Source organism: Cyprinodon tularosa, unplaced genomic scaffold (genome assembly GCF_016077235.1).
Source record: "Cyprinodon tularosa strain WSP-4 unplaced genomic scaffold, ASM1607723v1 ctg601, whole genome shotgun sequence".
NCBI lineage: Eukaryota > Metazoa > Chordata > Actinopteri > Cyprinodontiformes > Cyprinodontidae > Cyprinodon > Cyprinodon tularosa.
In genome coordinates this window covers 404676-431570 of record NW_024039343.1, presented here as the reverse complement: position 1 = coordinate 431570, position 26895 = coordinate 404676, and the positions used below count along the sequence as shown (strand labels likewise).

Below are 26895 nucleotides of genomic sequence, written 5' to 3'. Positions count from 1 at the left end.
CATCAACACCTTTGTTTCTAGATGTTGGAGCTTGGCCTGTTTTCCAGTGTAGTCCTGTTTCTCTGACTGTGACTAACTGGATGTGCTCTCTTCATCCTCTGACATGGGAGCTGGCTCGGAGCTCGTCTGCCTGGCTGTGTGTTTCCTGGACGGGGCCGCCTGTGGAGCTGGTTGACAGTTGCCTTTTGTATCTATGCTTCTTTTTCTATGTCTGCTTCTGTCTCCTTGAACCCCAGTGGGCCTCAGCAGATGGCCGCTCACACTGAGCCTGGTTCTGCTGGAGGTTTCTTCCTGTTCAAAGGGAGTTTTTCCTCTCCACTGTCGCTACAAGCATGCTTAGTGTGAGGGATTGCTGAAGAGTCAATGAGTCGATGCAATCAGCTGGTTTTCTTTTGATACTTTGAACGAATCTAACTGGATAAATTGTCTTTGTAAAGGACCTTCAGATGACGTGTTGCGAATTCGCACAATAGAAAGAAACTGAACTGAAACTGAAATTACTTGAATTAGATGTTTTTTCTCTTTCCTTATATTTATGTTACTATAGTATTATTCTTTGAAACACATTTAAAACACTTTGAAGAAGTTAAATATTACTGTAAAGAAGGAGCAATCTGCTTATATGTGACTGAACGGCAGTTAAAGTACATTTTCTTTCCTTGTACCTCAGATATTCAACCTGCTGAGGCAAAATCTGTGCCGGCAAAGCATCTATTCTCAGTTCTCTCCAGGGAATAGTGAAGTAGTGAAGCACAGATGTTAAAATTCCCCACTGGACTCAGAAATGCATTGAGATAACGCTTAAAAGTCTTCATCTGGGTGTTAACAATGTTGTATATTGGTGTGCAGTTAGGTAAACATGCTCTCGAAGAGCAACTTCTATAATCTGTCACCTTGGAAATGAAAGCGGTTTAGGTTAGGCGCTTTAAATTGTTTTAACAGCCATCTGTTTCAGTGAGCCGTAAAGTAGAGCATAGTGTAGATATTGTCAAAGTGGATTTAAGCATTAGTGTTTTTGGATACATGACTCAGCAAACGGTTTGGAAAGTTTTTTTCTTTGGTTACCGATAGTTACTTTATGGTTCTTGCCTTATAGCTGTGCTTCATATTTTCTCCTCACTTCTCTGCCTTTTGCTACGGACTGTAATAGAGTGTGTGACAATACAAACACCTCATTCTGTCATTGTCACTGTGCTAACAGGCTCATTGGACTGCCTTGTTATCCAACTTAAACAGCCTGACTCCAAAAACCACAGCGCATTTCCATAATGTTATTGACTGAGTGCTGAGACTCGACACTGCCTGGAATGTGCACACTTATCGTGCTATTTGCATGTCTATTACCTCGGAAAACCGCAGTTCTTGACAGAAGTCAAGGAGAGCCAATTTGAAGCTCTGTTGCACATCAACCTCCTCCAAACCACCTACACGTAAATCTTAACACACAAGAATCCTGGCGAGGAGTGAAAAGCTTGGGATTTTGGGGTTGAGGAAGTAGAGTAAAGTAGAGTAATGAAGGTCGACAGTGTCTTTTTAGTGGGTTAAATACACACCTGGAATGCATGATGGGTCGGCTGTGAAATAGGCTGGAAAGCAAAGTTCAGCAAATCTGGCGGGACGGGAATATCAAACAGGAAGTAGCTGTCTATCTTCCCAGCAGGGTGTCAGGTACCAGCTGACATGCTGGGTCGGTGAGAGGGAGATATTAGGACTGTGTATGACACAGGTGACAGCTTTAGCTGCTGTGATAGCATTAGAGGATTATGTGATGTGTGCTGTATGAGGCTCAGTGAACTTAGGACTGCACAAGTTTGGCTGCTGCAATATGATTAAAACCCTGTTTGGGGCATGTTTTCATGTTTTCTTCCATTATAGCCCCTCACTCTTCTATTAAAGCCAACAAGTACATTAACCCGACCAGAGCTCAGAAGCTTTCAGTCTTTCCCCATAGACTGGAAATGAAGAAAGCTTTACCACAACTAGATCTGCATGTTGGAACCATCAGTCCGTTTGACTCCATCAGCTTCTGAAACTCTGTAATTTCCAGAAATGGAACACTTATGTGGCACAAACATAATAAATTTAGCTAAAAGGAATCTCTACAGATTGTTTTTATCTATTTTCATTTCAAGAATTAAGTTGTAATACTATGAGAATAAAGTTGTAATATTAACAGAATAAGGTGATAAATTCTGAGAATAAAGTTCAGTGTAGTCATCATAGAACAACCAGTTTCAGAAAGAAAGCTTGGAGCACCGCCCAGCAGATGACGGCCAACCAGCTCCACCAATCAGCAACCAGAGTCCAGTTTGACATCCTGCCCAGTTTGATGCTGCTGCTAAAAGATTTCCTGATCACTGGGGAAGATTCTTGGATTCAATCAACTGGAAAGAAGTCTGGCTGCTTCCAAATCGATATTTGATAAATATCAAAACTAAACAAATCTCGTTTAAGATAATCCAGAACATTTATCCTACCAAAGTCTTTATCCTGAAACGCTTTAAAAAAAACATTGATGTCACTTACAGCTTCTGCTGTAATAATCCTGGAACATTTGTTCATCTATGCTGGAACTGTCCACTTATCCAGTCCTTCTGGTACGACATTTATTATTTAATTCAGAGAAAAATAGAAAAAGTTTTTCTTTTATTTTGGAAGACTATACTATTCGGCATTAAGTGAAATTGCAAAGTTCAACCAAAGAAATCAGATAAGGTATATATAATTGACCTGATTATTATTATGGCCAAGTTCTTTATACATAAATTTTAATATAGAGGCTCCAAACCGGCATCACTGCTTTTAAGCACGAACTTAAACAATATATTGACACCATACAATTATCAGAAAATAAGAAGCAATCAAAACTTAAGAATTTTTTCCGTGTCTTTCTTCCTTACTGTTTCTTGTTTTGCACAAAACGAGGTAATTTTTCTTGACTGGTAAAAATGTAAATTTACACTTGTTGAAAATGTCTGTAAAAATGGTTGTTGTGAATACCTATAGTGCAACATGGTTGATCTGTATTGTTCTTTAAGGAAACAAGTTGTATTAAAAAAAAAAAAGAAAAGAAAAAAAAAGAATTCCTGATTTGTGAAACGATAGCCAAATTATAACTTTAGGACTTTATTGTTGTAATTTTATGACTTTATTCTTGAAATAGAAAAAAGACCCCTCTAACCTGGCCTTAATACTCTGTCACATAAACTAAATTAGACAACAAAACAGTTTTTTTGCACCTTTTTGAAATATATTTGTAAATTTAAGTCATTCTGTTTTTTTGCCAATGTGTTAAAATCGTAGGGAAGCGGCCGTTCCAAACGTTGCATTTGTGAATTCACCCGAGTGGTGCACGACTTTAAACGAGTGAATAAAGTGTATGTGATTGGTCGATTATCAAGGGGGCGGGACTGTTGTGGTGAGAGGTTAACAAGCAAGTTTGGTTGTGGCCGGTTTGTTGGAAGCATCTTGCTAACCAGTTAGCATCTTAGTGCTAGCAGGTTCCCAATGGGAAATTCCATTGGGACCAAGTAGCACTAAATTGGTGACTTAGAAACGACGCTGTCAAGGAACGCTATGGACAGCGGAAACATGCAAGAGGAGGAGAGTTTAGTGTCGGAGGTCGTGGATGAGTCTCCTCCGTCATCCATTTTTTATTTAGAGGAGGAAAGCGGGGACGAAGATGTTGTGGAAGAGGACGCCAGGGCGGCAGAAGCTTGGTTTGGTGTAGAAGGCTTCCAGCCGTCCATGTTTGAGCCCTTGCCTCGCAACGCTGCCAGTTCTGTTAGCTCTACGCCTGCCGAAGACACAGACGTCCATCCCCGTGAACACTGGGACTAGGGATGGGGATCGTTAATATTTATTGATATTGATACCTTTATCGATACTGCTTATCGATCCGAGTCTTTATCGATATCACTGACCGGATAAGCTACAAAGTCTGTGTGCGCGCTAACCAGTGGTACTCTGAGTGGATGATGAAGACGGGCCCGACTGTGGTGCGGCGGCAGCAGCAGGAGGAGGAGGAGTCTTTTCAACCCGGAGACAGTCGAAGGTACTGCATTTGGCCTTTATTTCATGCACAATACTAATGTGCTTGGCCATTGAGGTTGTGTCCCCCCGTTTAAAAGAGATGATTTTGCAACATAAGTTGCATTTCGCTTCTTCTTTATCTTTGAGCTTGGTAAAATGAAGCCGAGTCACGAGCGAAGTTAACTGCCAGACTTCACTTATTTTACTTTTAATATCTGTTTGCTTACAATTTCATTCCAAAACATTGGTGGACATGCTGCAGTGATTGGATTGATTAGATTTAAATGCTGTGTCGGGACTTGAGGAACACACAATTATGTTACAGGACCTCCGGGAGAAGAAAAAAAAAACGACCAGACTCGATAGTGGTATCGATAAGCCAAAACGTTATTGATTTTCTGGTTTTGAAAAAAGTGGAACCGGGTCCTTGATAGAACCGGGTTTCGATCCCCATCCCTAACTGGGACATAACTCAATGGGAAAGAAAAGGATTCTGATTTCAACCGTTGCGTATATTAGCTGCGACACATGAATCAAGATGCTATGACCGAAAACATTTGTTTGACAGATGACCGCTGATATATGATTGGCGGAATTTAGGTGTTCAGGCTGACGTAGAACTAACTGGCCTGCAGAAGATAATGTAAATTAACACACAGAACAGAAATTTTGGGTCAGTATGGTCTGATAAAGAGCAAATTTATATGCATGTTTAAGCCAGAATGATTTGACAATTTCCCTACAATGGATCTGTTAATGTTATAAAGTTCTGACTAATTTCTATCTTAATCTTTTGACTTGTTTGGTGTAAAAACTCCACGTTGACCACGGTGAATATGTTGTTTTGTTTCTCATCTACCAACCAAATGACATTTTATCTGCAGGCAGACATTAATAAATAATTAAGCTTTTAAAAATACTAACCTGCATGTATAATTCAGTCTATTAATGCTAATGCTATAGCTGACCCAATTAGCAAGATCTGTCATGAATCAAGCAGGTTTATCTCCAACGCTGCAGAATTTGTTTCTTTATCTTGGATGATGATGAGAAATCATTAAAATAAATTTAACAAAACTGTGGAACAACAGGAAATCAACTGTCTCACTTTCAGCTTGTTAGCATAATTGTATGCGTCATCTTCTGATAGGATTTTGACAAAAATTGAACAAAATAGTCTAAAGAAAATATAAATACTGCTCAAATTCTATGAATAGGAATTTTCAATATGAAAACCCATTAAAAATCCCAGACCTGTACTGCATGTTTCTGAAGGTGCTTCACTTTTCTAACTTTCCATTCGGGTCACAATTTTAGGAAAACAAAAATTTTTTGTCAATTTACAGACCGTTTCAGGATCCTGATGAAGTCCTTTAGAAAATGAAAGATATGAAGGTTTCTGCTGAAACAACCTCCACTCCCTGTTGCTCTCTTTTAGCTGAAACGCCATCAAACCATCTATTTCTAGGTTTTAAATCACATCACTAACTGTCTGTCAGCCTTTCATGCTTCAACGATATTTGAAGTGAACGTTTCCTGCAGTTTCTTGCTGCCGCTATCGTCTTAGCTGCTCTGTGAGCTGAGGGCCGATATCCTCAGACAGATAGCCGCTAAGAAAAAAAGAAACAGTCATTATATCGTATTAATTTACATCAAGAAAGTCTGAAGATCAATTCTACTGTAAAATTTGTCCTGACATCTTCAATTCAAACTACTGGAATTTGACACAAGCAGAGTCATTTATGAGTCACGCTGAAACGCGAATGTTGGGCGACCACTTCAGCAAACATGTTGAAAGGAAAGCATTATGAGAAGGAACGAGCTTGGAGCTTATTGAAGGCTGCAGCTGCGCCTGATAAGTTTGAGCTAAAGCTTTGCTTTCTTTTCTGGCTCACATCGGAGCAGCATATTAAAGGCTTGGTTCTGATATTTGGAAAAGGAGAATTCACTCAGTCCAGGGCCCAATTCCAACCACATCTAATGTGGCTCATTGACACAGTGCCCAAAGGAGCATGGAAATGTGTCAGAGGCTAGATGTGGGCGTGGCCTTGGCTGTGATTGATAGATGGCTGAAAAGCAGCATTGATATCGGCAGTGACAGCAGACAGGACTAATGTAAACAAGCATCACCCAACAACAGCCTGGATGTTTGATCTATAAACAGCACTTTTGTTTCTAGATGGAGCTTGGCCTGTTTTCCAGTGTAGTCCTGTTTCTCTGTTAGTTTAATCTCTAACGTTCTGCTCTCTCTGCTTTTTCTCATAGTAGCTTCATCTGGTCTGTTCCTGTTTGGCTGTGACTCCATCCTGGAGAGAAATATCAGCTGTGCTGCTGCCATCAACACCTTTGTTTCTAGATGTTGGAGCTTGGCCTGTTTTCCAGTGTAGTCCTGTTTCTCTGACTGTGACTAACTGGATGTGCTCTCTTCATCCTCTGACATGGGAGCTGGCTCGGAGCTCGTCTGCCTGGCTGTGTGTTTCCTGGACGGGGCCGCCTGTGGAGCTGGTTGACAGTTGCCTTTTGTATCTATGCTTCTTTTTCTATGTCTGCTTCTGTCTCCTTGAACCCCAGTGGGCCTCAGCAGATGGCCGCTCACACTGAGCCTGGTTCTGCTGGAGGTTTCTTCCTGTTCAAAGGGAGTTTTTCCTCTCCACTGTCGCTACAAGCATGCTTAGTGTGAGGGATTGCTGAAGAGTCAATGAGTCGATGCAATCAGCTGGTTTTCCTTAGATAGAAAACTTTGCATCAATCTGACTGGATGATCTGGTGAACTGGAAAGTGACCTGAGATGACATGATGTGAATTGGAGCTATAGAAATAAACTGAATAGAATTGAACCAATGTAGATGACAGCTATAAAAACTATCTGTGATTTCTTAACAGCTCAGTGGAAACATAGACTGATCACCTTTATTCCACACAGTATTTAATCCAATAATTCAATAATAATAATACTGCTTGTTGCATTGAAGCTAAATACCGCAGAGTATGAAAGAAAACAACCTTTATATTCTAAAGAAGACCTGAAGCTGAGGCAGATTTTTACTTTGCAGAAAGAAGGCCAACCATGGGTTTGTGTTGTCAGTTGTTAACCTGTTAATAAAGTTTTAGTCAGAATGTTATTCAATTAAATATATTAAGTCAAATACACTATATTGCCAAAAGTATTTGCTCACCCATCCAAATTATTGGAATCAGGTGTTCCAATCACTTCCATGGCCACAGGTGTATAAATTCAAGCACCTAGGCATGCAGACTGTTTTTACAAACATTTGTGAAAGAATGGGTCGCTCTCAGGAGCTCAGTGAATTCCAGCGTGGAACTGTGATAGGATGCCACCTGTGCAACAAATCCAGTCGTGAAATTTCCTCGCTCCTAAATATTCCACAGTCAACTGTCAGCTGTATTATAAGAAAATGGAAGTGTTTGGGAACGACAGCAACTCAGCCACGAAGTGGTAGGCCACGTAAACTGACGGAGCGGGGTCAGCGGATGCTGACGCGCATAGTGCGAAGAGGTCGCCAACTTTCTGCAGAGTCAATCACTGCAGACCTCCAAACTTCATGTGGCCTTCAGATTAGCTCAAGAACAGTGCGCAGAGAGCTTCATGGAATGGGTTTCCATGGTCGAGCAGCTGCATCCAAGCCATACATCACCAAGTGCAATGCAAAGCGTCGGATGCGGTGGTGTAAAGCACGCCGCCACTGGACTCTAGAGCAGTGGAGACGCGTTCTCTGGAGTGACGAATCGCGCTTCTCCATCTGGCAATCTGATGGACGGGTCTGGGTTTGGCGGTTGCCAGGAGAACGGTACTTGTCTGACTGCATTGTGCCAAGTGTAAAGTTTGGTGGAGGGGGGATTATGGTGTGGGGTTGTTTTTCAGGAGCTGGGCTTGGCCCCTTAGTTCCAGTGAAAGGAACTCTGAATGCTTCAGCATACCAAGACATTTTGGACAATTCCATGCTCCCAACTTTGTGGGAACAGTTTGGAGCTGGCCCCTTCCTCTTCCAACATGACTGTGCACCAGTGCACAAAGCAAGGTCCATAAAGACATGGATGACAGAGTCTGGTGTGGATGAACTTGACTGGCCTGCACAGAGTCCTGACCTCAACCCGATAGAACACCTTTGGGATGAATTAGAGCGGAGACTGAGAGCCAGGCCTTCTCGTCCAACATCAGTGTGCGACCTCACAAATGCGCTTCTGGAAGAATGGTCAAAAATTCCCATAAACACACTCCTAAACCTTGTGGACAGCCTTCCCAGAAGAGTTGAAGCTGTTCTAGCTGCAAAGGGTGGACCGACGTCATATTGAACCCTATGGATTAGGAACGGGATGTCACTTAAGCTCATATGTGAGTCAAGGCAGGTGAGCAAATACTTTTGGCAATATAGTGTATATCACTATTTATAGAAAAACATTTTACATTTATGGAAAATTAGGTCGATACATGTATAGCAAAAATTTTAATTCTTGTGCTGTTCACTGACGCAGGTCTATAATGTGTTGGGGGAAAGTCTTAAGGGTTAATTTAAATGATAACATTTCTACATTTAGACCTAATTTGTGAAAATCCAGCTTTAAACTGCAGGTATGCAGGATTCCAGGTTTGGACAAAGAAGAGAAGAAAAGGAGATTTTTATAATGAGAGGAGATCGCATTGAAATATGACACTGCTTTAAATTTTTACAAATAAGTTTATTTAATTAAAATAAGAGCGGTCCATTCAAACACCATCAGTAGAGGAACTGATGTCAAAAGTCTGTTTTAGAAAAGGATGAATGTCTCTGCTTTAAAAATAGCTTTTCTCTGAATCTTTTCCGGCTGTCTGTGGATAAAATCTGTTTACTGGGAGGTTCTACCATGGATCGTTCTGCTCCTAATCATCATGGTAACATGTCTTTATTCTAAAGGGAGAATCTAGTTTACAAATAACTTTTCTCAGGAACTAAAGGGAAAACGGCATCCAAGCTTAAATCATGGAATAAAAAATAAATAAATCAGAAAATGAATGGGAAATTATCTCAAATCAGAAAAACTATCAGCAGCTTCCAATCTACAACTCTTCAGAACAACAATAATATATATAAATACAACTGCAGTGAAGTAGAATAAATTTAATGATGCAAAACCTGAAACTTTTTTCCAACAGATGATTGAAGGTTCTATTTTAAAGATTAGAGTTTGAAGCAGCCTAATTGATCTGTAACTGTTTTACTTGATGTTTTTGTTGTTGTTGTTTGTTTGCTTTGTATGTTCCTGTTATTTATTTTAATGTATCTCTGTTTCTTATGTAACTTTGCTGCCTCTTGGCCAGGACTCCGTTGAAAAAGAGATTTTTAATCTCAATGAGATTCAAAATTTTAAAATAAAAAATAGAAATGTTTTCACCAATGTTGAGAGAAGCAATGGTGTCATATTTATTGATAAACATATGATTAACTAAATAAAAGAAATCTGTGGCAAAATGAATGACAATGGAGAGAATAATGCATGTTATTGAATACAAAGTTTATGTCTATTTGAAACTTTTTTTCTGTTTTAGGACATGTTGACCTATTCGGAATAAAATGGGCTTTAACTAAATACATTTTTGCTCATATTTGTAGCTTTGTAGCTTGTAAGTTACCCTTTTCTCTGATATCTTTGCTTATATTTAATGTTTGTGAGATCTTACCCTGTTCTTTGGTGATGGGAGGGATTTGACTCTAATATATTAATATTCTCTAACAAAAAAGAATAAAGATACTGTTAAAATAAAAAAATAAATAAGTCTTCCTCTTTGTTTTTTGCTGTAAACATTCTGCCAAGTCTGTGGGCAACTTCTGAACAGGCAGCAGCAGAGACGCCTAAATTCCCCAGAAACGCTCTGGGAGCTTTTTTCTCAGTGTCATCATTAAACCTGCAGCTGCTTATTTTTGGACATCATTCTTCAGATTTTAACAACAAGGCACTGTGCCTGGAAAAAGCGTCCATGTGCAACAGCGAGGACAGCCTGCGACACAGAGACACTGTGTTGTTTCTCTGTGAGGAGTCGTTCTGTTTGGCACCTTTTCCCATCACGTGTGATATGGTTTTCCAAGCTTTTCCCCCCTGGCAGTCATGCAACGTCCCCGGTTTGTCTTAATGTTGCTGCTATGTGTAAGCTTTGTCTTTCAGAGATTTCCCCTTTTTTTGTCAGAATCCCCCAGATATGTTAAACACGAGTTTTTAAATGCTGCCTTTATTTTCTCCCTTTAATCTGATTCTGTGTTTCTGTTTCACTTTGATCACATAATGGTTCACCTCTTGAACGCAGCAGTTGTCTGCTAGCGCCGTGTTGATGCAGCAGGTCAACGTACTACCTGCTGCACGTTGTTACTTTTACAGCGGTCAGGAGATGAGTGCTTTCATATGGTCCATTTGATTATTTAAACGCCTCACAATGACTGGAAAATGTTATTAGATTAGAATATATTCAGGGTGGTCACGGAATATCCAGTTAAAGCCCTTTTAATGGTTAATAGAGGAAAAGATGAATTATTGGTCAAAGATAAAATCATGTCTCTCTGTTTTTACATGGGAGCTGCAGGCGGAGTCCTGCTGTGGTGAAACGTCTGTATCTTAGAACCAGAGACCAGGGTTTTTAAACCTTTAAACGTTGGATGACCTGTGCAGGCGACATTGAAGAGATCAGATCAGAGCTTCTTTTTTTACATTATAATTTCAGCTGTTTTAAAACATCATATTTCTACATGTATTTTTATGTCAACTCCTGCAGTTATATGACATTCAGTACTTTAGTCCTGACACCAGCACACGCTGCATGCTACATGGCTAGCCATTATGCTCATTAAAGAAACAAAGAAAGAAGGGAAGCACCAATATGAACGTAGCGATAGCAACAAAGTTAAAAGAGTTAAAAATCAATCCACTGGAGTTTGTTTTCCAACTTTTAAGACATTTCTCTTCCCATCCAGGAAGATCTTTCAATTCAAAATGTTAGCAGTAACGTTGAGTTCCAGGCTTATAGAGTGGAACAAACAGCCTTGTTATGGCTTAGAAAACATGCAAATGAACCAAAACATCAGGTCCACGTCTTAGTAATGGGAGTTCAGTGAATTAGTTTATTATATTTAGGAAAATCACCTGTCAGCAGGTGAAGATCAGTTATAAACGTTGTTCTGACAGGTAGGACTTGTTCATCAAATCATTTGATCCTGTCTTCCTTCAAACAGTAAATGAGTGTCTGTCTGACGGTGCAGCTGTTTTCTATAATGCTGTTATCACACATCAATGTTCTCTCACTGATATCCAGTTCTGTTAATGTTAAAGACGTCTGCGTAATGCTGCTAATATGAGAACAGAGACGTTGGTGGATGGATCAGACAGACTGAGGTGTAACGGGGCGCTCAAAGATAATTTTCTAAGGTTGTAACTTTATCTTTGCAAAGAGAGAACAGTTCATCATACGGCCCTAACTGCTCGGTAATCAGCCCTGTTCTGATCTGGGCAGCGTTCGTTCTTCCTTAGTTACAATAATGGAAAATAGTCAGAGTCAGAACAAATTACAGACACTTTGGTTAAACAGTAACATGTTATGAATAAACCTGAGAAAGAATCTGGCTTGTTTTGGGAAGAAGCTAAAAACACCATCCCTAGCAGAGAATGGTGTGGCCTTGCAGGATAAAGAGACTGAGTGAAAACTTTCATAGTGAGTAAATAGGATCAATTAATATATGAAATAAGAGAAACTAAACTTTCTGATCACATTGGTTAGGACACTGAGTTTACTGAGGAAAACCTGCTGCTGACCAGGTTAACTCTGGGAGATTGTTACTATGGCAACAGGGACAGATGTTGAGTATCAAAATAAAATACAACCTCTGTTTATCCTTGTGAAACGGAAAACACAGAGTTTCCCTCATTTCAGGTTAGTAAAGCTGCTTCATGAAACAGGCTTCTGTAGTTTTGAGTTAGTTAGTAAACTATTTCCACCGTCTGGTGTGGGCAGATTTCATTTAGACATATGAGGCATCTGAATAACTTGAATATATTGAATAAGACTACTAGCTTAAAGAATGAGGAAGTAAGAAATAAAAGCATATTTTAGAGGATATGGAGAAACTTAGGAAATTCAACCAACCGCACAATATTGATTTATCTATTTAAAGAAACTGGAGGAGATCTCCAGCCATCAATCACGATTTGAATTTTATCATTTTAATTAGGGATGCAGGATATTGGGATTTTGGCCGATATCTGATATGCCGATATTTTAAAACTCATGTAGCCGATAACCGATATCGATACCGATGTTAAAGCTGGACAAAAATAAGTAGTCATTGAAAATAGCAGTTTTGTTATCCATTTCTGACACTTTGAAAAATAATATACTCAAATATATTTTCATATGCTGATATCAAATGGATTCTTAAAAACGCGGTATCGATCTATTTTACTTTCAAAATCTGGTGAAATTTCATCGTTCTGTTACAAACTCTCGTGATATTTTGCAAATTCTTGTGAGATTTTGTTAGTAAAATAGATCGATACCGCGTCAATATATCAACATATAAAAATATGGCAACATTTGGTGAATTTTCGGGGGATTTCGTAGCATAACGATGACATATAGCAATATTTCATTAGTAAAAGAGATTGATATGGTGTTTTTAAATGGCAATATATCAGCATATGAAGATATTGGGATATTTTAATGGATCAATATTTTTTCCTTCGTCTTTAGAAGTTTTTAAGTCTGTAAAAAAGAAGTTTTTGAGGAAGAAGAAGAAGTAGTATTATTTTTTTTTTTTAGACTTAAAAAACTCAGAAGCTGATCAAATATGGGGTTAAATATCGGTGGGGGGGCTGATGTCCGATATTCAGTTTTAAGGCCGATACCGATAGGGGGCCAATTATATCGTGCATCCCTAATTTTAATCTGAGAAATTTGGTTCTGTTTGTTTTAGTTTTTTTAATGTTCTCTTTTACTTCCAGCTGTGACATTTTTTCCAATAATAATTGAATGCTACAGCAGCATGGTGCACATCAGGCCAGATGAATGCTGCTGCAACGCAGAGTGATGCTGACAGTGAACACCTGCTGAGGATATCAAAGCAAACACTGCAGTCTCTGCAGGAACCTGCATGCAGATTTATCCCCTCATAACTTTGTAAATTAATTTGGCAGTGTTACAAAAACATTTTTTAAAAACATATAACTCTACACCGGTCATGGAGCAATAAGAAGCAGGGAATCTTTAAAGCCATCGATGCTGCTTGCAAAGAAAGATTAGGACACATACCAACACGTTGGTTGTGTAAGATGTCCATAAGTATTCAAATTACACTCCACAGTTACACTAACAAGTAAACATCATCATATACAGCAGATCTGGGAGAGATGATTGAGGGTTTGTTTTTCTGTACAGCTCAGCAGGCTGAAAACTCAAAGAACAGTCAAATTAACAAGCTGAGAAAGGAGGATGTGAGGGAGGATAGTGAGAGACAACAAAGACTAAACAATGAACTGAGAGGTGGAGGTAAATTCTGGGGAAACATTATACGGCACCCAGGCAAACAATGAAATTATATTGACTCCAAACAGCTCCTCCATTGGCAGCGTTTCCACCGGGGAGCTCTGCTCACAGCTTTTTGTATCTTCTTCTTCCATTTGAAAAAGGAGGTATTGTTGACTCCTGAGAACCGAGCTTGTTTTAAAGCTCTTAAAACACCGAGGGTCTGAAAGCTGAAAGCTTCTAAACCCAAAACAGGTGCATTGAAAAAGCTCTTTAAAGATCTCACAAAACAGCAGGCGATTTGCACGATGGGCCTTTGCCTGCTGGAAACAAACATTTTACAAGCTGGCCAGGGCTGCGTTTGGCCTGAACTCGGCTGGGATCCGATTTTTCTTAATGTTCTCTGATAATTATCATATAATAAGGCATCCTGCAGCCTTAAAACAACACATTACTGGATTGTTGGACTATAGCACATGTTAAATAGGTTTTACCAAAGATTAACAGACTAATGGCCAGGATCCCTTTACGGCTCTAATGGATCCAATTTTCCTCTCGACCCACGAGGAGTCATTTAAAGCTTGAATGAAAGCAGGTAACAGAGATAATCAGGAGGAGTGCTAATTATTCATGATATTAAGAGATCAGATGGAACTCATATTTAGATAGTATGACTGAAAAAAACCCAGATTAATTAAGCTTAATGTGTTTTTGGGTTGTTGTTTTTTTAGTTAGTTTATACCAAAGGACCAAAGGATCTTCTTGAACACTAAAGGATTCAAAATGTGACAAAATGTACTTTTTTCAGAACTTGGCAAAAGACATTTCCTCTCAAAAATTTACACACGCCTAATAATTTGCATTCAGAAAATGAAACTATAATAAATATTCCCCAAATCTTTACACCATTGATTGACACGGTTGTTCAATTAACTGAAAACATTATTTGTTAACAGTAAAGAAGAAAATCAAAAGCAACGATAGACTATTTGTGTATTTTTGTTCACCTTCAAACTAAAACTTTGTTTAAGAACCGAACAGTTGGTCCAGTTGCTGTAATATTAGCCAAGTCTGCAAACTGAAGAATTCAGCCTGTGAGGAAATCTGTCCTCATCTTTAACATTTCAGATTTAGTTCTGGACTATGGTCAGAAAATCAAACAACATTTAATTTTGTTTGATAGGAAGGAAATCCGTCTTTTATTAAACATCTGGAGGTTTTGGGGTCTCTGCTGAGCTCTAGAGGTGAAAACCTAAAGAGTTCCTTAATAAACAGAACAGTATAAATAACATTCTGCATCTTAACTGCCTTTAAACAGCATAAAGTGATTGCTGAGATAATTTAGTAGATAAGGCAGATCTTTTAGTTTTCAGACTCCTCTTCAGGCAGATGTATTTTAGATACTTAAAAAAATAAAAATTTATAAAGCTTAGGTTATTCTGTGTACTTCCCTTTGATAATCTTTGCTTGACTCTGGATCTAGAAACTATTTCCCACCAGAACATAAATACTTTTGTAAATTTCTATTTTCCACAGTTTGTTCTTGTAAACCTCGGATGAAGAACGCCACGTTTAGATGAAGCACCTGAGGTCTTTTAATTTTTATTAACAGCGACGCAGTCATATAAACTTAACGGAGAAGGAGGTTTAGATATTTTTTAAAAACTGGTCACATTAGCTTCCTACTTTCCTGACTACAGGGATTAATCCAGGTCCTCCAGGTGCAGACCAAGTACCACAATCACCTGGAGGCGCATTGAAGCTGAAACTAGCCTCTCTGCAGTAAAGAAACTGGCAGAAAAACACCGGATGAAATGTTCTCACTACCTTTAAAAGGTTTTAACCACTTTCCTCTGAAAGGCAGCATGATCCTTCACCTTTACTATTTCACTTTAATATCTGTTAGAACAGTTATAAATGTTTCTTTGGAGTAGCAGTCATAGATTTATTCAATCATTGGAGCCAATGTTTGTTTAAGGCAGCACCAGACAAAAGATTAGAACTAAAAATAAAAAGGATGATGGTTCATAGTTTAAAATATTAGGTAAACTAAATGGAGCCACTCTGACCCTCAGATATAGCAGATGAAAACGCTGACCATATATCAATATGACTAAAGCCAAAAGGTAATTGTTATAACAAAACTGTAACAATAAATCGGACTAAAACGTCATAAGAGATCCTGTTGCTTAGCGCTCATTGAGAGTGAATAAGGATGAAAAAACCCAACGGGATTTTCTGCAAGGGGGCATTTACAGCTTCGACTGAGATATTCTCAGGGTTCAGGACAGTCTAACTATACTAAGTATGCAAAAACTGAAATACAATCTGATAATCACAAACCAGCCAGCTTTGCCCTGTAATATAATGATCCTATTTGAGCCAAAAAAAAAAATGAAAATTAAAAAAATAAAGAGGGGAGCACAGCTTATCACTCTCCCTTCTTTATTAAAAAAAGGATAAATACATAAACAATTGCTTATCATAGAGAGAGAGAGCCCTGTTCTCGCATCTTGTCCTTTTCCTTCGTGTTGTTCCAGTAGCCGATCTGATATCTGGTTCCCCACCACCTGATCCTAGAGATGCTTGGCTGTAAGAACAACCATGTGATGAAATACCCACCATGGAAAAGAAGGCTGGAGGATAATATCAAGGCAACAAGGAAAGAAGTGAGTCAATTAACCGAGGCTCTAAGAGGTGCAATGAAAAAGCAAGTACCCAACAGGTACAGCCAGATGCCCATACCTGAAGCACTGGAAAGTTCCAAACAAAGGCTCCAAGCCCCGGCCAGCCGCCTAAAGAGATACACAGGAGACAATGAAGCCAGACGGGTAAACCGGCTGTTCGCTACTCAACCAGTGAAAGTGAACATTGTTTGAGAAGGAGAACCCACACTCGGAGGGAAAAAAAGGGGGGGAGAGTTATTCATATATATATATATATCCTGGTCCTAGAACTGCAGTATTTTGGACCGAGATATCTGACGCATTTCCAGGGATCTGCTGTAACTCCTCCAGTTTGGGGGCCCCTGTCCCGAGGGCCCCAATGACCACTGGTACCTCTGATGCCTTGACCTTCCAGGTTTTCTCCTGCTCTTCTCTGAACCGCTGGTATTTCTCCAGTTTCTCATGTTCCTCTTTCCTGATGTTGCAGTCACTTGGTATCGCTATGGCAACCACAACAGCTTTCCTCTGCGTTTTGTCCACCACCACAGCGTCCGGTTGGTTTGCCATCACCATTCGGTCCGTCTGTATCTGGAAGTCCCACAGGATCTTGGCTCGATCATTCTCTACCATCTTTGGAGGCGTTTCCCACTGTGACCTTGGGGTTTCCAGCTGTACTCTGCACAGATGTTCCTGTATTCTATCCCAGCCACTTGGTTATGGCGCTCCATGTTAGCTTTCCCTGCCACCATCTTCCACCCTGCAGTTATGTGCTGGATTGTCTCAGGGGCCTCTTTGCACATTCTGCACCTGGGGTATTGCCTGGGGTGGTAGATCTGGGCCTCTATTGCTCTGGTACTTAGGGCCTGCTCCTGTGCATCTGTGTTGTCCTTCAGTCCAGCTTTGTCTAGACATTGGTAGGATTTCCTGATATCTGCCACTTTGGTTTATGCTCCGGTGGTACATCCCGTGTAGGGGCTGATCCTCCCATGACGGAGTCTCTGGCCCCTCATCTTCTGTTCCCCATTGTCTGAGACATTCAGTGAGGATGTCGTCTGTTGGAGCCTTGTCCTTCATTTACTTATGGATTTTGGATATTTCAGCCTGAATAGTGGTTCTTATGCTCATTAGTCCTCAGCATCCTGCCTTACGGCTGGCGTACAGTCTCAGGGTGCTGGATTTGGGGTGGTACCCTCCATGGATGGTTAGGAGCTTTCGTGTCTTAACATCTATAGGTTAAGACATATAGATATTAATATATCTATCTATCTATACATACAAATTCATATAAATATATATATACATATTAATATCTTGTATAACATTTACTCTAAGTTGTGTACATTTTATTTGCTGTGGGGCATTAAGGGACCTTAGTAATGAATGGACGGGAACTGGCCAATAAAAGTTGGTTTAGATAAAAAAACTTAAAACCAACAGGACCTCTCAGGCTTTTTAGTCCAGTCTGATTGTGCGATTTGACTGAAATGTCTCAGTGCCTTAAGATGACGTACAGTGAATTTGAAACAGAATTAGAAATGCGCTGATAAAGTCCTTATAAAGACATAATCATAGCTTCTCTCTTTGTGTTAATTGTTAAATGAAATTTCTGAAAGTAACCTCCATCTTTGAACCGTCTTTGGCAGATATGAGCAATGAAGTCTCCTTTAACATCTTTCTAGTCTCATGAGCTCTTTTAACAGCGAGAACCTTGATGAGGAACCTGCCATCTGACGGGATAGCCAGCATCTGTCTCTCTACCAGTGAAATACGGACCCCCCCCCCACTTCATGCGCCACACAGCAGCTCCAGACATCTGCCGGGGTTCCACTAGGTCCTCACACTGTGGCACTCCGGCTATTACAAGGACCAAGGATACTTGAGTGGTAATGACACATCCCTACTGATCAGACCCAGCATAAAAACAGGAAGTGGGGACAGGACTGGGGTCAAAGAGGACAAGTATTCTGGGAGGCTAATTTAAATACAGCAGAACGGAGAGAAATATACGCCGTCCTCTGCCTGAGGCCAAGGTAAGGTACGAGAGCCTGTGAGAGAACACTTTAAAAACTGACTTAAATATGCTACATTTAAACATTTTGACTTATTTCTATATTACAGTATTTATTATCAATCATGTTTATATATAAAACTTTTAAAATTAAATAAAGTTTAATCTTAGGCAGTCATGAGTAACAACTAACCCAACATTTGTTCCTAATTGGATCGAAGCTTTAGGAGCTAAAGTATGTGATGATTGTGGAGGAAACCTGCGGCAGGTGTGAGCTATAATTTCACAATCAGAAATGAGTGGAGTTGTTTTTTTTGGTTTATTTTTAGTTAGATCTCTGCCTGGGAATATTTTCTTGGCACACTTTGGTTCTTCTCTGAAAACTAAACACAACTACTAACCGGATTATAGTTGCTAATAGTGTAAATTCCTCAGCTTCCACAGTGAACTCATCTTCTTATGCTTAGTCTCTTGCAGGAAAACACTGTTATCACATGGTCAGCCCAGCCTGCATGGGACCCTTATCAAAATTAGATTTTAACACCCTCTTTTTCTCTCAATAATACACACAGTCTGATAATCAGATCACTCACACACCGACTACAAACTCATGGCAGTCCTGGCAGGTCCATTTACAGCTTTAATTTTAATGCCTAATCTAATGTAACTTAAACAGACGTTATGCCAGTTTTTCCTGAAAAATATTTTTAAAATTGCCTTCTTAATTGACCCTTTGGCCCCTAAATATTAACCAAGAGCACTAACCCTCTGTATGCGCATTCCTGGCGAGGGTTCGCCATATTAAGTGCTATTCCAAACCCCGTAGTGGGTAAGGCCAGTGGAATGCGCAGCCCTTAAACAGAGAGTCTGCATTAATTTCAGACTCGCTGGAATTTGGCAGCATGATGTAACAGTGGCCTGATGACAGAGGAACCGCGTGCATTTAAATGTAAGTTCTGTCATTTTGTTGCATCTTTATCACACCGACGAAAAAGTTAGGTATATGAAAAAAACCTTATTAATTCCAAAATGTAAGGTTATTTTTGTAATAACTTTATTTGACCATAAACATTTTCTTTTACGAAAGGGTCAAATGTTTGATTTTATGTCACCCTGCGCCACAGAGCTACAGCCGCGCACACGGGGCTATATTCATGCTAATGCTATGTTGTAAGTCACTTTGGGCAAAAACGTCTGCTAAATGCCTAAATGTATCTATATTCATAATGGATTTTGTTGATACTCAGAAGCGACGGACATCCAGCTCAGCTTAAGAATTAAATGATACTGCAAAACAACCACAAATAAAATTCCTTTGATGATTAGAAATATTAAATTCAATTGCAAAGACATAATGAATCAAATAAGCAATAAAATGTTAAGCTTATATGAGACAAGTTTGTCTTGTCAAGTTTAGTGGATGGTGGTTGTGGACCCAAATGCAGAGCTAAGGAGGCAGAGACGATTTCTTACAAAATTTAATAAAGTAAAATAATGGTCCACAAGCGATCAACAAGAAACTCAGGAACCAAAAAAATAGGAGACAAAAGGAAGGAATTAACCAGCAATGAGTAACTGTACAGGCGGTGTATATATGGGAGACAATGGGAGGACTGATTAGCTAATAGGGAGCAGGTGCGGACAGAGCTGCTAGAAGGAGCAAAGGGGAAAGGAACGGACACTAGGGGGCAGCGAGAATCAGAGGAAACAGCAGGATATAAAGGTAACTAGAAAGAACTTAAATAAGGCTGAAGGGAAATAAATTAAAGATTAAAAAAAATAAGGAATGACTAAGGGACTACAAGATAAGAGGAGGGACCGAAAACAACCTAAGGATAAAAAACTAACTGAAACTAGACCAGGGGAACAAACAATAGTTATTATATAACAGCAGTTATGAAGGAAAAAGATATAACCAGGAAGAGCAAAACTAGGAATACAAAAAATCTGTAAATCTAGAGAAGAACATTAAACAACACAAAGCAAGTAAAAGAAAAAAAGTCCAGAAAGTGAGGCCATAACACGTCTCAGACCAGTTTAGAAGAGTCCATTCTCATATGTTTATCAATCAGGCCCTGAAACCAGTTACTTTATTTATTGTTTCATTTATATAGCGTTATTTTTATGGTTAAAGACATTTTGCTTTTGCTTTTCACTTATTACTCAAATACACAATCCACTTATGGACAAGATGCGCTCAGGAAGCTGTTTGCTGCAGCAACATGGCAACATTTACCTCCCTGATTGTTTTGACAATAAATTATATTTTCCATGAAAAAATACAAGAAAAAGAAAGAAAAAACAAAAAGCCTAGATGGCCATTAATTGGCCAAAAATAAAGAAGAATCATCAGAATAGAATTCAGATGATTTGATTCTATTCAGAATAATATTCTACTGATACATTTAGAAAGAAAAGAATTAGTCCCTTACCAAAGGAGGGGTTTCCTCCAGGATTTAAGGTAACCCTGAAGGCCTCATGCCTAAAGCTTCGGCCAGGCGGAGCATCACAGGGATCGATGTAAAGAAGAACGCCTCGGAAACCAAAGTCAGAAAGGAGCGACAGCTGCGAGACAAATAACATTAAGGAGGCAATTATTCATCCAAACAACAGATTAAACAATCTCTCTTTTGTCTGAAAGAACAAAACTAAAATTTAATTCATTCCTTTATGACAGGGCAGGCGTTGGAGGGAAAGTTAAGGTCTAAAAATATTCTACACATTGGAAAATAAAAGCTTAGGATATGAACTGAAATAGAAAAAGGAAATTGTGCATAAATATTGATGCAGCCCACTAAAGATAAATTAAGAAAAGTTTCACATTGAAAGATTGAAGCAAAAAGGACTTGGGTGTAAAGATTGAAAGGACCATAAAATAAGCCCTAGAAAAAAACTAAACAGCAACAAGAAAGCTGTTTAAAACCCACATAAATCTAAAGTGAAAGTCCAACACTTTTCAACTGTGTAAAGAAAACCATGATGGCCACATTTTCCCTACTTCCCTACTTGATGTCTTTTTCTTCCTGTTAAATAAAATTATCAAGTAAAAATATTAAAGTCTAATTGGTTTCAAAATGTATTCCAACTATAAAGTTCTGCTGCTATAGGCTTAGACTGCTGGAGGACATGGGGACCCATTTTTCATCATTCTATCTCTATTCTCCCACTCTGCAGAATCTGTTAGTTCAATCTCTGACAACATTTCATCCCAGCGCTGCGTGTCCCGAGCCCGTGACATCATCAATGACCCCTCACCCCCCCACCATGGACTGTTCTCCCTGCTGCCCTCTGGGAAGAGGCTTCACAGCATTCAATGCAGGTCCTAAAAAAAAACTCTAAATAATATCACAGACTGTATCAAACTCACCATATCAATGTGTTTTTTTGCACCATGTTCTTTCTCCCACAATGTTTACATTAGATCCCTGCTGCACTCTAAGAAAAAGGAAAAGTCACGAGAGCCGAATAAAACGAAATTTTCGAAATTTTGTGTTTTTACAGCAAGCCTTAAAAGTTAAAAAACAGAAGACATTTGAACTGATTTCTGATGATTAAAGTAATCTTTAAATGTTAATTTATGATGGAGTTCATTTCCCCTAAAGCTGTGATTTACATGAGGAATTTAAGCCAGTAAAAATGTTTTGGTTTTAAAACAACAGAGCTGTATTTTACAGCTGTCAGCAGGACATGATCTGTCCTTGTTTGTTTGTTGTTGTTTTTTTCGTTTATGGAGTTGATAACAGTTTTATGGAATATGTTAGACCAGCCACGGTCATTCTGCACACTTTACATCTCTGTCCTTCACTAAAATAACACAACGAGCATGCAGGGAACAGAGGCAATATCAGCGGCTTAGAAGAAAACTGATGCCTGTATTTTATACATTTGCAACTCAAACCCTGTTAAGCATGGATCTGTCTGAAAATATTTATCATTTGAAAATATAGTTTTATAGCAGATTTCTCTGCAGTCTAATTTAAGTTGAATTGATAATTTCCATTCAATCATTTCTTTCTAGTCGTAACTAAATCTGTGCCGAGCTTTACTGATTTTACAGTTTTATTGAGAGTTAAAAACGCTGCCTAGTCTGATTAGGCTTCATTACAGTTGTGATATTCAGACAGTAAGGGAAGGATAAACTGAAAAAACATGAAATCATGGACCTGTCCTGCCTCGTATCAACAGTTTTCGCTCCTGCTAAGTTTGGAGGTTGTTAAGGATCTAAACCAGGAGTCTTCAAAGTTTTCCAGGCCAAGAACCCCCAAACTGATGGCGAGATGGAGCGGGGACCCCCTGATTATATATATTGGATGAAACCTCCTGCTCAAAGAACATGGAAGAAGTAAGCGAAGGAAGAGCATCTGGAGAACTTCATCCAAGATGGCGTGGAGGCATCAGCTACCCCAAAGTAGAGGCTGTAAAGGTGTTGGCCACACCCCCATAGAATGACGGAGGTCGTCCAGGACCGGTAGAAGGTGAAGAAAGTTAGATGATGAGTAAAATCAGCTACTTTACATTTCTTCCTTAAATTCCCACTGAAACTTCATCACAACTAAAAGCTCACATGGAGGAAAATTTGTAAGCTTTGGATTTATAAAGAATAATCGTTTTGTTTCCACTTGATGGTCAATCTGGAATAAAGTAAAGTAAAAAAAAGAAAGAAACAACACACCAAAGACAATTAACTAAACACAAAGAATTTACTCATTCTACAAAAAATAGCCACAAAGATTAATGAACTAAATAGGAAAATAATAACATGAATGAAACATACATCAAAGCTCTTTTGATTTTTTGTTTTTGTTTTTTTCTGTCCTGTCCAGTAAATTGTCCTCAGAATAGTTATTTGAGTGACAAGGAAAAGCTCAACAGATAAACTTTCACAAGTGGAGCCTTCTATAACGCTCCAGTGGATATAGTCATAAAAACACTGATTAGAAAGTAATTTGAGATCATTTCAGATGATCTCAAACATTATCACTGAAAAATATACAGAGCTGATGGTAGTCAGACCCAGTGGTGTTTCTGTACGGTGCAGCTGTGGCTACAGTGCAGCCTGCCACCATCAGTGTGTGAATATATGCCTGAATAAGTGATTGATTGAAGAATGAATGTAGACTAAAGAGCTTTAACCCGGAATCCCACATCCTCCGTCACCGCCCCTCTCAGTTCCAGACGGTCGGCGCAAAGCAAAGCCTACAGCCTCTGCTGTTCCTCCCGTCCTGCTCTGCTCAGACTTCCTCGGAGCTCAAGGAGAGCATGAACAATATTATTATTAAATTCATAGGAGCAAAACATGCAGAAATCAATCTAATATGACATAAAAAAAATCCCCTCCAGCATCCAGCATATCTGCAGTTTCAAATACTTTCTTTATTTTTGTAACAGGGATAACTAGGATCCTCCATGGTTTGTCTGAACTATGTTTGTTCTTTACCTCCAAACTCAGGATCACTTCATCAAGGCCTGAGATGAGAAGTTTGTTTTGAAGTTGTAAGATTCGCTCTTGGAAGTAAGATACATATTTTGATGGAGATGAGAAATCTGTTTCCTGATGATAGGGAGCAGGTGTGGATAGAAGTAACTAGAAGGAAGCTAGGAGGAGACCGGCACAAGGAGGCAACAGACAGTAACTCTGCTTAGATATAACAAAAATGGAAACAAATCCAATGATCGACAAAACAGAATGAAATAAACGACTGAAAACTCAAAAAGAAACTCAAATAGAATTCCAGAACTGGAGAACCATAACATATGCAGGTAGAGTCCAGGCTGTTCCCCGTTTAACAAAATAATACAACAGGTACTTAGCGGCAGCACAGAGAGTATATCAGTATATTTGAAGCATCTGTTGAATCCAAACACCTGTATGTGTGTCAGAGTGCTTTAATTACAGGAATAGCAGGTATGAGGAGCGTCAGACTTGCCCTCCAGGATCCAACGCAGACCTAGAGGAGGTCAGAGTGGCAGACACCCACAGGCTGCAGCTGTTGGTGTGATGGTGTAGAGCAGGGGTGGGAAATTCCAGTTCCTGGGGGCCAGTATCCTGCAACTTTTAGATCCATCCGTGGTCCAACACACCTGAATCAAATGGCTGCGTTACCTCCTCAGTATGCAGTCGGTTCCTGCAGAGTCCTCCCAATTATCCGAGTACTTGATTCAGGTGTGTTGAACCAAAAGTACATCTAAAAGATGCAGGATACCGGCCCCCAGGAACTGGATATGCCCACCCCTGGTGTAGAGCATCTCTTGGTACAATGCATGCATGCTTTAGGACCGTAGCATAAATAAATATTATTGTTGAATTTGGCCAATGTGTGGGCAGGTTAATGCACCTTGTGAAACAGTTTTACAGTTTTAACATGTTAATGAGTTAACTGTGCTTCAGCAATAGATCAATTATCTTGTCATTTATGAATAGACCAAAGATAAATCATGAGTCTATGCCACGAAGAAACTAAAACAGATACAGATGTGGAATAGTGAAGTGGGCCATAAGGGAACAAGTCATATTTTGCCAAGCTGTTTCATGAGAGCATAAATATCTAAAAAATTTTTTACATGACTGGAGGAATTTATCATTTTGTAAAGATAAGTGGAACTAGGAAGCCAGGAGTGGGAGAATATCTCTATTCTGAGCCTGGTTCTGCTGGAGGTTTCTTCCTGTTCAAAGGGAGTTTTTCCTCTCTCTCATTTTCATCAGAATAAGATGAATGTTATTTAATTCTGGTACTGTGGCTTAAGCTACTCTACCTACTGGCCAACCAGTCCTTATATAACAGCAGGATCTAGTCCGTCTTTCATGCTATTGGCTGCATTGTGATGAAATTAGGGATGTATCAGTTTCTGCATCATTTTTCATCAATGGATGAAAGAATCACTGTTATAAGAATATAAGTAATTGTGATAATGATTCCTTCTAATTCATTATCTCTGTTCACCAACAAAACTGCCAGCATGGTTGAGATTTCCTCTTTTCTGCTGTTCTATCAATAATGATTAGCATAAATGAAATATGATTAAATGCAATTATTGTGTTCTGTAACACACAGCTGCACTAAATCATGGCTCCGGTGTTCAACTGTAGCCTGTTTGATGATTTATACATTTGATTTTCAGGGTCTGGATTTATGTTTGAAAAATACTAATTGCAGGAAAGCAAATTGCTTATATTGCCACAAAATCAGAATTTTAATTAGGTTTTATTTCTAGGTTTACTGTCATCAGATCAAACAGCAGATATTACTTTGAAACTTTTCAAATCTATATTTCCATTTCTGGTGCTCAGCTCTGGAGCTCTGAACCGACCTGAGCGCCCTGTGGATGCCTGGAACCCCTTTCTGTCTGTTCCTGTGTGGATCAGAGCTGCTAATCGAGCTGAGGAGTCCTGGAGCTCAGAACGGTCCGGTTCTGACCAGGATCGGTCTCCTGTTAGCTCTGATAGGGGACACCCTGGACAGCTCTGCGCTGCATCCATCGGATAAATCCTGCCTTCCACGCAGGGAATGGACTGAACTGTTAAAACAGAGAGTGTCAGTGACCCCACCCACCTACCGTGGACCCCGCCCAGCTTTCCCCGCGGTCGCTGCAGGTCCACAGATCCACAGCAGCCCGTTTATGTTCTGGATCAGTTCTGTTTGGTTTTAATAAACGTTTTGAACTCTCCTCCTGACTGTCTCACCATGAATACTGGGTCCATCTGTCCCGTTTTATGTCATAATGTTGTGAAATTATTTTAGTTTTATCCTGACTGCAACCTTTTAGCAGTTTAATTTATCTAATCCTTTATCTAAAGAGTGCACACAGCAATGGTGGAAGTTTTTATTAATCTCCCGGGAAGTTAAATTTAACAGTTTAAAAGTGTCTAAGATGTTCTTATCAAAGCTGCATTTAGCTAACGCTAATGTAAAGAGTCAAAATTTAACAACACACAATAATTTTCATTTTTAACAGGATTTATTGACAATCAGATCGACCCCATGCTGTGTGATTGTAGCCACGGCTGCACTGGGGCACGCTGGCAGAAAGAAGGTAAACAGGCACGATCAGGAACTATAAACATTCTCAACATGATGAACAGTCCTGCTCAGGGACACAACAGCTAAACTGGGATTTGAACCAGCGACCACTAGAGGCAGGAGCAGCTTCTGCATCTTACACCTCAACTAAAAAGTGCTCTGATGGTGTTTTCAGCGTATGTGTTTTGAGATGTTAAAACACTTTAGCAACAAAGTTAATAAACATTTATCTATAACTAACTATGACAGATTTTTTTTTCAGTTGCCGTTTTAAGAAAAAAAAAGATGAATTGAGAAAAGGAGTGGTCTCATTTTATCAGCATTCTGAAAAAAGAGCGTGAAACATTAGGAGCTACAGCTTAAATATTTTTAATAGGGCTGAGACGGTAACACATTATAATAATGAATGGAATTAGCTGCATTTTAGTTCCAAGCAGGAACATTTTTACTCTACTCCCTGTTTCTTGTACACCTGTAAATCTGACGCACAAGCTGCATCACCGACGTCAGTCTGCTGAGGATATTTAAGCTTAAAGACCGTAGCTCCATCCTAATACCTTAAATCCATATTAATATCTAAGCACATCTACAGTCACCCTAATAAGCGCTGTCCAAATACTGCTTCCACTTAGGAAGAAACTAGGACCAGGAACATAGATCATTTGTGTTAAA

The 26895-nt window shown here is 39.3% G+C and overlaps 1 protein-coding gene across 1 annotated transcript in view; it reads right to left on the bottom strand.

Annotated features, from left to right (window-relative positions):
• Window positions 1-20541: 20541 nt before the first annotated feature.
• LOC119797916 (inactive N-acetylated-alpha-linked acidic dipeptidase-like protein 2) overlaps window positions 20542-26895 on the bottom strand; it is an 89116-nt gene continuing 82762 nt past the window's right edge. Inside the window, exon 6 of the mRNA XM_038307180.1 lies at window positions 20542-20770. Coding sequence (XP_038163108.1) covers window positions 20582-20770 — 189 coding nt within the window. The 3' untranslated portion in view covers window positions 20542-20581. The remainder of the gene's footprint in view (window positions 20771-26895) is intronic.